Raw genomic sequence first — 12,674 nt, 5'->3', positions numbered from 1 at the left:
TTTGATCTTGGGCTAATAGTATCTTATTATTATTATTGAAAAAAATATACTTATATATGATCTTTCTTTCTTCACAGTTTTTACATATGGAGAGAGGATCAAGAAACATGATCCATGTAACTTTCTCGATTGAAATGGTTGTTAGAACTAGGAAGAAGGGATAAAGTTATCAACTTTTTATAATTTTAGAAACTTTATCTGTTTCATAATCCAAAATATGAGGTTTATATAATTCTCAAAGATACATTATATTAATTATATTCAAAATAAATTATTCTCTTTCAAGAAACTTTTCAAGAATCAATAACCAATTTGACTTGTTCTTTTATGAACATTTAATCTATTTTTTCTTTTTGATATAATGAATCTCTCTTGCAATGAATATTCTTTTTATGACACTTTAATATGTTTAATTCCAACATTCTTCTCTCCTTAAATTTGTTCCATCTAACATACCAGGTTTTTTTCAAAGTTATTAAAATATTTTAAATTTAAAAGGTTTTATAAGTATATCGATCACTTGTTCATTTATCTTGACATGATGTAGCTCAATTTCTTTATTTTTTATATGATCTATAATGAAATGAAATCATATATCGATATTCTTCGATCTTTTATGGTAGACTAGATTCTTGGCTAAGGCAATAGCTGATTTATTATCAACATAAATCTTGGTTAACTTCTCTTGTGGAATATGAAGTTTTTAGAGTAATCTTTTTAGCTAGATTGCATGACAAACACTAGAAGAAGCTATTATATATTCTGGATGCTTGCTTGTATTATATCATTCTCTTCTGAAGTTATAGTTTTCTTATGCTGCTAATCACTTTTCTCGTTCCAAATCTATTGTTCGTCAAACCTAATATCTCTTGACATAACTTTATTTGTAATAGGATTGTAGAGGTTGTAACCATTCGAATTCTCTAGATAACCTAGCAAAATACATTTTTGACTTTTATCCTTCAATTTTGTTCTCTTTTCTTCTGGTATCTTGGCAAATATAACACTGCTAAAAATTCTTAAATGATCAACTCTTGATTTTTGTAAGTTCTATGCTTCTTCTAGTGTAACATTACTAATTCACTTTATCGAAAAACTTTTAAGCAAATAAACTATATAAGTAACAACATCTTCCCAAAATTTTTTATCGGACCATATTAAGGATAGTCCTATTTTTTCTTTCTCATACATTATTTTGTTGAGGTGTATATGACATAGTGAATTGATGTAGAATTTTATTATTTATACAAAAACTTTTAAATTCATTTAATATATATTCATCATCCCTATCTATTCTTAAACATTTAATCTTACAACAACTTTATATTTAAACCAAATCTTTAAATCCTTTGAATTTGCTTAAAACTTCTTTCTTTTCTTTTAACATATAAACCCAAGTTTTGCTACTATGATCATTATTGAAGGTAAGAAAATATATACTTCCTCCGAGTGATACTGGACTGATAGGGCCATAAACATCCGAGTGTATAAGATCAAGTCGATGCTATGCTCTTTTTGTTCTTTTGACTTTGAAAGACTTTCTTTCTTGCTTACTCATGATATATACTTCACATAATTTTGATGAGCAATCAATTATTGGCATTCCTATCACTATATTATACTTTTCTAAAAGTTTCAAAGTTTCAAAACTTAAGTGAGCATATCTAAGATGTCATAGTGTAGAAATATCCTCAATATCAGTTTTAAAATAATTTGACTAATCAAAAATACATAAATGTAGATGAAACATTCTATTCTTTGTCTTTGTCACATGTGGTATGAATGTTTTATTATTATCACGAATTGAGAGAGCTATATCTTTCATCTCAATATCATAACCTTTTTCAAGTAATTGTCCCAAGCTTAGAATATTATTTGTCATATCAGGAATATAATAAATATCTGAAATGCATAATTCTTTGCCATTATTAAGATCAAGAAAAATTTACCTTTAACTCTTACAAGTCTTTGAGATAAATCACTAAATGTAATGTTCCCGGAATAACTTATATCCATTTTTGAAAATAACTCTTTGATATCACACGTATGATTTAAGGCTCATGAATTTAGATACCATGTCATAGACTGATCCTTTTTTAAATTATCATAAGTCATTAACAAAATTTGATTTTCGTTCTTTTCTTCCTCAAAAATTTACCTTATCACCTTGATTGTTAGGATTATAATAACATTTAGAAGAGTAATGTTCATACCTTTTGCAAATATAGTATTGTATTTCAGACTTTTTAGAGTTTCTACCACATCTATGTCCTCGACCATAACCTTGGCCTCTTTAGCTAGAATTTTCTCCACAATCTTCATTGTTTTGAGATTCTTGATTGGTCTGATTTCTGTCTCCTCTTCCTCTTTGTCCATGTCCTCTTCCTCTTTGAGAATTTGATTCACCTTTATTTTCAAGAGTAAGCTTAGTTTGTAATGCTTGCTCCATAGTTTTATCTTCTCCTCTTTTTGTAATCCTTTGTTCATGAACTTGAAGGGAACTCATATGTTCTTCAAAAGATATTTGTTTCAAATCTTTAGATTCTTCAATTACAATAGCAATAAAATCAAATTTTGGATTTAGAGATCTTAATATTTTTTCTATTACTCTTTGATCACTTATTTGTTCACTATTTCATCTCATTTGATGAATAATAGAAATGATTTTTGAGAATTAATAGGAAATAGTTTGAGAAGTACCTTATTGTAATTATTTAAACTCGGCTTGTAAAACTTGTAAACAAAATTTTTTTACATTATCAACACCACCGAATACTTTTTGAAACATTTCCTAAGCCTCCTTTGAAGTATTTGCTGGAGTGATGATCTCGAACATTGTATCATTAAGCCCTTGATAGATCGTGAATAAAATATTTTTCTCTTTCTTCCTTCTATCTTTGAGTTGCTTTCTTACTTCTGCATTCGTTGCTCCTTCTTCTGCTATACTTAGGTTCAACATATCCATCTTCTATGAACTTTCCTATATCTTGGGAGCCTAGAAGAACCTTTATTTGAATGCATCATATATCATAATTTTTTTTTATCAATTTGGAAATTTAAATTTGTATAATATTTAAGGAAGAGACCATAGCTTAACTTATGCTTTGATACCAAATGTTGAACTTGATAGGAAGAAGGGATAAAGTTATCAAATAGTGAAAGAGTAGGATAAGCTTCTATCTTCTATATTTCTATCAAGAAATTCTTTATAATTTCAGAAACTCTTATCTGTTTCATGACCCATATGAGGTTTATATAATCCCTAAAGATATATTACATTAATTATATTCAAAATGAATCACTCTTTTTCAAGAAATTTTTTCAACAGTCAATAATCAAATTGACTTATTTTTTTTATAAATATTTAATCTATTTTTTCTTTAATGAATATGTGAAGATGAAATTAATCTCTGACAATTTAATTCCAACAATAATTTCTTAGTTAGGAGGAGAAATAATTGGGTATATATATATATATATATATATATATATAATATATATATATAATATCAGTGAGTCAAATTGTTGTTGTTCTGATATTTATATATATATATATAAAATATCAGGATGAAACAAAACTGTGGAGGTTTCATTGCTGTTCTGATATTTCAGGGTTTGATACCTGTGTTGGCTGGAATTACTCGGCGAAGTGTGTTTATGACGTGGTCGTCAGAATAATATCATTGACTTTTTGAAGAGGGAGGCTGCTGATGCATGAGCGATGGGAATATTTAGGTCCGGCATATACGGTGTTGCAGATCCCCGAAGAAGTGGTCAGCGTCCACCGCTAGGAAATGTGGAAATGGTGGGTGAAGCCTAATTTGCCACATATCCCTCGGATGGATGCTTGCGACGTCAAAGCGCTTTCATTCATTTGTTTACCCATCATTGAGCTGGGAACATTCTCCCGGACGGAGATCACATAGTATGTTGATTGCGTGCCGAATTCTATCTTATCTTGCTTGTGCTCTGTAAGAAGAGGCTGGCTAGATATATTCCACGCAGATAGATACCGAGACAGCGTCTTGAATCACTGCTTCATCAGTAGGAGGACCACGCTACCGTTGATACTCGATCGTAGAGATGAAAGTGCAGCGGTTGAGCCATTGCTTTGTGGAGGTGGACGTGCATGAGATGATAAGGATTCTCACCGTCGGCGGGAATCTGTATCTGGGAGGTCCACTGCTTTGCAGCGAACATTCCTACCAAAGTTGCCCCGATCTTTCGCCCTCCGAGCGAGAAGACCGCTGCGATGTGGCGGTTGTTCTTATGGATCTTAGCCTTCCACATCTCTCGGACAAGCAGAACTTTTTGGCATTTGGCACGCATCAAAGTGGAGATTCGATGGCAACAGAAAGCTCCGCCATGGCGGCCGACTTGATGGAATCGAAATGATAAGCTTGACCACACTTTCATTCCCGAGTCATAGGAGGAGAAGCATTCCTTTTTTTATCCTTTTTTTTTTTATTTATTTCGACCATTTACTTTTATTCCACGAAGATACAGTGCCTGCATTTCTGCCAGTCTGATAAGCAAGATTCGTGTACTTTGATCGAGTTCTCTCTCTCTCTCTCTCTCTCTCTCTCTCTCTCTCTCTCTCTGTCTCGAAAACAAATGTTGCAGCAGCGTCGATAATGCCAACACCTGTGACTTACCACCTTCATACTCGTGATATAACAAAAGAACAAATGCCGCAGCAGATTTGGGAGCGTTTTCGGCACATCCTCTTCTTCGGTAGTGCTGCAACTTGGCAGAAGCAGCCTTTGGATCTTAAGCAATGCCGAAGAGGCAAAACGGCATCAACTTGCAGTCAAGGATCCACATGGTCCCGACTCCACTCCTGAAGCCACTTGCTAAAAGTTATATCGAGGAATCTTGGATCGTGGACAATGAACCAAAGCATTTTTAATCCCCTCCATCGAGCATGATTCTTACTCTGATATATTTTCTTTTGTCTCTTCATGTTCTGAAAGTTGCTTCTTTTACATACCTGAGGTGATCTCCATATGCCATCTGACTTGCTGGAATGCTGGGAAGGGTAATATCTTCTTAATGCAGCTTGAATTGATGGACACAGTAGAGAATCTAGCGGAGGTGGGAATATTCTCGCCGCAGTAGAACAAAAGCTGCAGGCCACATGACGGCATCCCCCCCCCCCCCTCCCCCTTCGAACAGGGAACGAGGGAGAGGGATAAGGTTGATTGCGTGATTCCATACGGCTAAACGGGAGGGGTAACAGCTGGGTTTGATTCAGTGCTGTGTTCTTTTTTGTTCAGCAGCATCTCTGTGATCTTATTCTTATCCCAGATTACGAACATGATTAGTGCAGGACCAGTGCTTTCCCGATTGAATGCTACGGACACAGATGCAGATGCTGCGTCTCTCGTAACAACAGTCCATGCCTGGGTGTTAATTAGAATGAAGATTGATGACAAGTGTGGGAAGGAAAAAAATATCCTTTCTTCTAAGAGGTAGGTTGTGATTCTCCATTCACTGATCCCCTATTCACGATCTTTATATATTCTTCACCCCCTCCACCCCCCCTCCCCACAGTCTTGTGGCTCTGAAACTTCCGAGTCATCCGGTATTGTTGTCATGGCCTTCCTACTCCTCGAATGGAGTATGATTCGACAAGTGGATCCGCCCCAACGTAGCCCCCACATGCAAACCCTGCCTACTGCGTCCGGGCTTATAAGAAGCACCGCCGGGGCAGAGGCATTCCCCACACAGATCAGCTAGCTCCACCAGAGAAGCAAAGCAAACCCTTCTTCCCTGAGATGGCATCCGGTTCGATGAGCTCCTCCTGGACCGCGAAGGAGAACAAGATGTTCGAGAAGGCACTGGCGGTGTACGACAGGGACACCCCCGACCGCTGGCACAAGATCGCCCGGGCCATCGGCGGGAAGACGGCGGACGAAGTGAAGCGCTACTACGACCTGCTCGTGGAGGACGTGCGCCGCATCGAGGCTGGCCAAATGCCGTACGCCAATTACCGGTCCTCTAATGGCAGAGGTATGTGATCGCTTTTCCAATACCTTCGCCATCGACGGTTCCTTCGGCTTCTCCCTGCTCCGCCATTGCGCTCTGCCAGAAAGCCTACGTGCTGCATGCTTTCTCTGCACTCGGAGCGCTCTCAAATACGATCATCTCTGCAGCTAATCTGTTTTCTGCTATGTTTTGTGGCGCGCACACACTGTTCTTTCTGCTTGCCTACGACCGACCGCATAATTTCCTGTTCTACGTCAATCCCAAACTTTGCCTCTCCCTGCAGAGGACCTGTCTGCAGTGATATATATATATATATATATATATATATATATATATTAGCACAGGTGGTTTGTACTATCCACTGTCCTTTTTGACTTTGGCTCTTTGTCAACCCTGCAAGGTCACACGAGATCTAATATAGAAATGAACTTTTCCATATCGATCCCAAGAGTTTTAGGATTTTCAATTTACGATCGCAAGGGTTTTTGAAGGTTCATATGACAAGAATACTTTCCAGGCTTATGACTGACTTTGGTTTTGCAATATGCTTCTTTTTGGGGTCCGTCACTTTCATGTTAATCATTTAAAATTTCATCTACTGTTGCTGTCCAACCTTAAAAGCTACATATCTTTTGCTAACTCATCTGAACCTTCCTTTTTTGCTTTTGTTGCAGGTTGAGAGTGTTTGGAGCTCAACCGGAGAACGAACAAGAAGCAAGGAGCATTTCACTGTTCTGGATATCAGTTATCACAATCTTAATTATAGGACTATATGAACTCTACATGTCTGTGGACTTACAAGTAGTTTCTTCTGCAGTCTTCTTTCTCCCTTCTATCGTGTACTCCCAGATATATCGAAGACTGCCATCATAAACATATATATGGCTAGTCTTCTTGTAATCGGTTATCTTGCTTGCTAATGAACGCTTAGTATTGTTCTATTCTATAACATCATCTCCTCGCAACACACCTCAACAATCTGAAGCAGATATCATGAGAGCTTCTTCGATAGCTGTGGCTCCACAGCATCAGAATTTGCCTGTTTGATCATAATTCAAATTTTAATCCGAGGACAAGTTTTGTTGGAACAAATATGTGGAGAACAGAGCAGTTTCTGAATCATATACTTGATATTGGATGTCCGGAAAAGGTTGAGAAGATGCGAGACTCATGACGAGTCTACCCCGTCCAACAAAGTTCATCAGATTGGGCGTGGGATGCGAGCAAAACCCTCGCCCCAAGGAAGAACAGATCTCGCAGAAAACACAAGAAGAAAGCGACTAAACAAGCGGAGTCTCCAATGTGTAGACTTACTAATCGGGGTGGATGACGCAGACCCTGCGCAGCATTAACAGGGACTGACACTTAGTGCATTTATTAGGAGTCTCGAGGTCTTCATGGAAATGTTGCAGCGGACGGAGGCCATCGGAAGGATGGATAAGCTCTCCTCATGTGCGACGTGGGATCAGTCGGACGAGAAGAAAGCTGAAATTTCATCCGCATTTTAATGCATGAAAACCTCTATGTTTGTTGTATTTCTCTTGAAATCCGATTTGTGAGTCATTTTGCATTTTTCTCTGATGAAAATAAGCTAAACAATTTTGAAATTAGATGTAGTGTGTTTATTTAGTGCGGATGACAAAATTATCATTATAAATCTCATCCATTAATTATCACCTTTTTTTTTCTTTTGTCGCAAATTAGAACGCTCTGTAGGATAAGAAATGAAATTTCAGAAACACTTCCACAATCTGTAAACCAAGTTTTAAGGAGTCGTATGGTCCATCAGTCGTAGAAACTAGAAGCAATCAGGAGGAGCAGATTGTGAGGTCTCCTTCCTCTTCTGCCCCTCTTGCATATTACGGTTGTCCAGCTGGTCATCACTCATCGCCATCAGAGAACCACCGCTTGACCACACCATCCTCCTCCTCGCAAGGAGGAGCACCATCGATGGTATAGAGTCGAGCGAACTATTGTCCCCTCTCCATCGACTTCCATTCTCTCTATCTCATGGCATCCGATCCAAAGAGTTCCTGGAGCGAGGAGGAGAACAAGTCGTTCGAGCTGGCGCTGGCGTTGTACGACGAGGAAACGCCTGAACGCTGGCACAATGTGGCCCGGGCCGTCGGCCGCGGGAGGTCTGCCGAGGAAGTGAAGCGCCATTACGAGCTGCTCGTCAAGGACATCCACCTTATCGACTCAACCAAGGAGCCCATATTCCATTACCCACCGACGAGGAGCCAAGGTTAAGACTGGGATGTGAGTTCTTGTTGCTTCTCCTTCTTCCTCGTTCTTGTTTTGCCTTCCTGGCTAGAGAACTAAGTCTGCTTCGTAGTTCCTGCCTTGCCATCCTACACAGATCCCTCTGCTAACTCACTAGGATTGCTCTATGTTTCACCATCAAGAAATAGTGATACAAGCCATATGTTCGATGAAAAAGATACGCCCCCCCACAACCCCTCAATAATAAGATGAATAGGGTATCAAATGCATGGAATAATGCTTGAAGACAAGCCATGATGTAACTCAAATTAAAGCCATATGAATGATATAGAATATAATGTTCTCTGCTACTGAGAATAGGAACAATGGTGACCACAACCACAATATTAATTTCAAGTATAGGACAACTTAATTATGTGGAAAGGGTAAAAGAACTAATACAAATGACCATCGAAAAATTGCTTGTAATATGCATACTAATCTGCATCAATCTGGCTTTGAGAGAATTAAACACTTAGTCTTCTGCGAAAGGGAAAGGAATCACAGCCAATATCATCTGTATTCCACAAGCTAGAAAAGCAGCAGCAGCTAAAGGAAAGTGAACTCCCTTGCAAGCTCAGGCGTTAGCCTCTTTAGCGCAACAGATATAGGGACAACGTGATGGAATTAGACGTAAAAATGACCGACAGATTATTGAGATCACCAAGCAAAAGACAGCAAATGAAAAGGAATGCTAATGGAGGAACAAGAAACAAGAAACAGGTGATTGAGGTGCTCGATTTGTCAGTCCCACCGCTAGATTCCAACGAGGCAATGTCGGATTCTTTTCTACTGCCTTCTTGCTCGTATTAGGACGGACGGTATTAGGTGACAATGGCGATCTCAGCTATGATTTCAGGCTTGTAATGCACAATGGATCCATAGGAAGCATCCGATGCATCTCGAGTTACATGTTCAGCTCTTCGCAGGGGACCGACATGTCTTGTCTGTGGTCACTTCTGAACCGTGCGTCCCTCTTATCTTCCTTTGTTGGTGGCAGCTCACCGATCGCATGCGATAAGATTAATGCAGAGACAGTTTAAGCTAAAGATCGATGTTTCAAATGGCAAACAAGCACCGGAGGATGAGAAGGAAAGCAGCTCAAACCAGTAAACCCACAAGATGAACAAAATTTGTCTTCCTCCATGGCCTGAGTCCTCCTGCGCAAGCGAAGTCAGGTTAGATGAGAGTCTGGTCTTGGCTACAGCTGCTGTAGGGGAGGCGTGACTCTGGCGGCTGCTGGTGCTGTTGTTGCACTGGGGGTTCCTGCTGGTGCTGTGGCGGCGGCTGCTTTCTGATTATGGTGTGCTTGTTGTTGTGCATCCAGACCTTCAACACCTGTCTCCTCACGCCGATCTCCGCACAGAATTGCTCGATCATTTCGCTATCTTGCCTCTGAATCGTCCACCCGATCCTCTCGGCGAAAGCCAACATCTTATTCTTCTGCTCCGCCGTGAACTTGGTCCTAAACCGCTTTCTCGGCATGGTTGCGGCCGTCGGCGCCGCAGCGTTGATCCTCTCCTCGCTCGACGACTCCGTCGTCGTGCCTCCGCTGCCGCTGGGTCTGTTACTACCGAACTGGAAGAAGCCGGACGACCCCGGCACGGTCGGCGATGGGCTGGAGAAGCCGCCGAGTTGGAACGGCTTCTGGTGGTGGTGGTGGTGGTGGGGATGGGCTAGAGGATGGGGTGGCGGCAGCAACACAGGCAGGTGATCGGTGGCATGGTAGTAGGAGCCGGCGGCGTTGGTGCCGCCATCGACCTCCCTGCGGTGGAAGCTACGGTGGCAGCCGCAGGCTGCACAGTTTAATGCCTCGGCCGTGTCAGGGTAGCCACTCGGCATGAACTCGCCGCAGCCGTCGACGACGTGGCCGCCTATGGCAGCGGCGTGGTTGCGAAGACATTCTCTGTACCTTGTGGAGATATCAGCAGTGGTAGTGGTGGTTGAGTTCTTACTAGTGATGGCAGCAGGTTCGGTCTTAGACGGCACGCCTGCACCGGCTGCACCTGTAGACGAGTTGGAGACGAAAGCTTGGCCAGTGTTCTTGGTAAGAGACTGGGGTGAAAGATCCATGGTGGTGGTGGGTTCAAGAGTTGGTGGTGATGGCGGTGATCTGGTGCTGCCAAGGATGTTACCATTTCTTGCTCCTTCACCACCACCACCACCACCACCACCACCACCTCCAAGTCCCCCTCCTCCCACTCTCGGGGATAGAAGAGAGGAAGTGGGGGATAGAGTGGGTTTAGAGAAGGCCGATCCTCCTCTGATGAGAGAGGAATTATAACCAGAGGGAGAGGAAGGCATTCCTACCTCGTTAGGATTCCTAAACTCCATAACGACACCTCTAAATTTCACCTGCTACACGATGCACCAATCAGAGAAGAAGGAATCAGCTAATCAGTGGGATTCGGCAAACCAAACGTAGTAGATCACCGCAGGATGCAATCTTTGGGATAAGTGCCACAAGTCCAGCTCTTACTGCACCCCACAAAAGCAAGGACGAGAGATGAGAGGGACCGGACTCAACGAGCAAAAGTGCAGCTCAAAATGCAACGGCAAGGAAGCGCATGCGCTGCTTTAGGTGCACAATATTGAGATCAACAACAGAGGGGCGTAGGACATGGTCTCCTAACAGACATCTGCGGGGTGGGAAGGGGAAAGGTGGGAGGGAGAAGGCTGTTGTTGTTGTTGCTGCTGCTGCTGGTGATCAAATCAGAATGAGGTAGAAGAGAGATGGGGTCTCATGAGAAGGAGAGAGAGAAGATGAGGACGGGGTTGCCGCAGGGAACAACCGACAGGGTCATGCTTCGCCCTTCCCACGCCCTGCAAGTTGGTCCCATCCCTCATAATTATTGCTGCAAACTGGTGATCACATTTACTTCCGCAGCAGCTGTTCATCTGCTCACATGTCGGCTCTCTGCATGTACAACGTCCTTAACTTTGCTGTGTGCTGCTACCGTACCTCGCTCCTCCTCTTCCTCTTCTTCTCCGTGCCTCTTCTTCTGCAACACCATTAAACGCCTCTCTCTAAGGGGATTGGAAGAGATGTTGTGAGATCTCATGTTGGTGCGTCAGGGGCCCAGCACCAGAAGGGATTGGGGTCTTCCACCAACTCTCGAGCTAACTTTTGCTTGGTCCTTCTTTTCTTCTCCTTGCTACCCACGCAAATACTTGCTACCATCTTTATTTCATGTTGCTGTCTTGTCACCTGCAGCCAGCAGCCCCCTGCTCACCGCTGTCCTCGACAAGCGCAAGGCTTAGTGGACTCACCGTCGTCTCTGTGCTCACACCATGAGCACTACAGGACTTGGCCTTGGCCTATGCATACACTAATCGTGTCAGTGTTTGGGGGGCGTCAGGTCTTTCTGTTCATGGACTTGGCTGTCCCCATCTGCTGCAGCAAAGCATTCTGATCGATCGAGATGATGGGAGTTGTATGCTTTGCTGCCGACTGTAGATTGGAATGATGCATCTCGCGGCAGTTCATTCTCGTGTGCCGATGAGCTTTTAGATTTTGTTGGTCGTTTCTGATGAATCGTAATATTAAACAGGTGTTCAGAAATCAGAGCAGACATACGATTAAAAAGGTTGCTACGAGTCCTTAGAATTCCAGTTTATGATCTTAGTGGGCATCTTGAGATCCATCGAATACGTACATAAGTGAACTATCACTGCATTAAAAATCATCAAAAGCTGCAAACCAAGTCAAAATAAACTGAGGGAGTCCAAATATTCGGTAAAATTTTCATCAAAACAAACCAATTAATGAAAAAAAATTGAGGACGTATATGAGAAGAATGGACATCGATCAAGAGAATAATTTTACAATATTAAAGATCGAATGAGTCAGATTATATATATTGGGTATGATCTATAACCTAAAATTTTCAATTTTCAATAATTTGATTTCTAACTTGATGACTAAATGAATTGTGTGTGCTTGATTGGATTAACTATGAATATATTTGAATGAGTAAATCGAAAAATTCATAATCTAATAAACTGAATTTTTTTAAAAAAAAATTAAATTAACATTAAATATTTTATATATATATATATATATATATATATATATATATATATATATATATATATATATGACTTATTATTGTTCGAATTCGATTTCCAAAAACAATTTTTTTTTTAATCCCGATTAGAGGTTAAAATGGATGGTCTTGAGACGGCGACGTGGAGAGATGCATAGCGTTTGATGTCACACCACATAAAATATAGTAGTCTTCTTTACCAACGACAATGGCTGCCCGTTTCCACCATGTCTACATCCTAACCCTGTGATGGTCTCTAAGTACGACCGTCAAACCTTCTTAACCACAAATTTGACCATATTAGTTGACTAATTTCAAATCAGATTTATATACTTTTTTTAATAATATTATTGATATGCAGTTTTGTTAACCAATCGA

The 12,674-nt window shown here is 40.9% G+C and overlaps 3 protein-coding genes across 3 annotated transcripts; 2 read left to right on the top strand and 1 right to left on the bottom strand.

Moving 5' to 3' along the window:
- Positions 1–5,709: 5,709 nt before the first annotated feature.
- LOC103981472 (protein RADIALIS-like 3) lies at positions 5,710–6,937 on the top strand. The gene is made up of 2 exons (XM_009398211.3): positions 5,710–6,012; positions 6,663–6,937. Exons 1-2 carry the CDS (start codon positions 5,778–5,780, stop codon positions 6,665–6,667), a joined length of 240 nt encoding a protein of 79 aa, XP_009396486.1. The 5' UTR covers positions 5,710–5,777; the 3' UTR covers positions 6,668–6,937.
- A 924-nt stretch (positions 6,938–7,861) lies between these two features.
- Positions 7,862–8,238, top strand: LOC135608707 (protein RADIALIS-like 3). The gene has a single exon (XM_065101733.1). The coding sequence runs from the start codon at positions 7,999–8,001 to the stop codon at positions 8,236–8,238; it is 240 nt and encodes a 79-aa protein (XP_064957805.1). The 5' UTR covers positions 7,862–7,998.
- Positions 8,239–8,510: 272 nt separating this feature from the next.
- On the bottom strand, positions 8,511–11,258 carry LOC135610020 (zinc-finger homeodomain protein 6-like). Its single transcript, XM_065103925.1, has one exon. The coding sequence runs from the start codon at positions 10,582–10,584 to the stop codon at positions 9,430–9,432; it is 1,155 nt and encodes a 384-aa protein (XP_064959997.1). The 5' UTR covers positions 10,585–11,258; the 3' UTR covers positions 8,511–9,429.
- Between the last annotated feature and the right edge of the window lie 1,416 nt (positions 11,259–12,674).

Source organism: Musa acuminata, chromosome BXJ2-4 (genome assembly GCF_036884655.1).
Source record: "Musa acuminata AAA Group cultivar baxijiao chromosome BXJ2-4, Cavendish_Baxijiao_AAA, whole genome shotgun sequence".
Classification (NCBI taxonomy): domain Eukaryota; kingdom Viridiplantae; phylum Streptophyta; class Magnoliopsida; order Zingiberales; family Musaceae; genus Musa; species Musa acuminata.
Note: the sequence above shows the minus strand (reverse complement) of the source record. Positions and strands in the feature narration are given on the sequence as shown.

Coding starts and splice junctions, on each gene's coding strand:
- LOC103981472 (XM_009398211.3), top strand. CDS start 5,778: ATGGCATCCGGTTCGATGAGCTCCTCCTGGACCGCGAAGGAGAACAAG.
- LOC135608707 (XM_065101733.1), top strand. CDS start 7,999: ATGGCATCCGATCCAAAGAGTTCCTGGAGCGAGGAGGAGAACAAGTCG.
- LOC135610020 (XM_065103925.1), bottom strand. CDS start 10,584: ATGGAGTTTAGGAATCCTAACGAGGTAGGAATGCCTTCCTCTCCCTCT.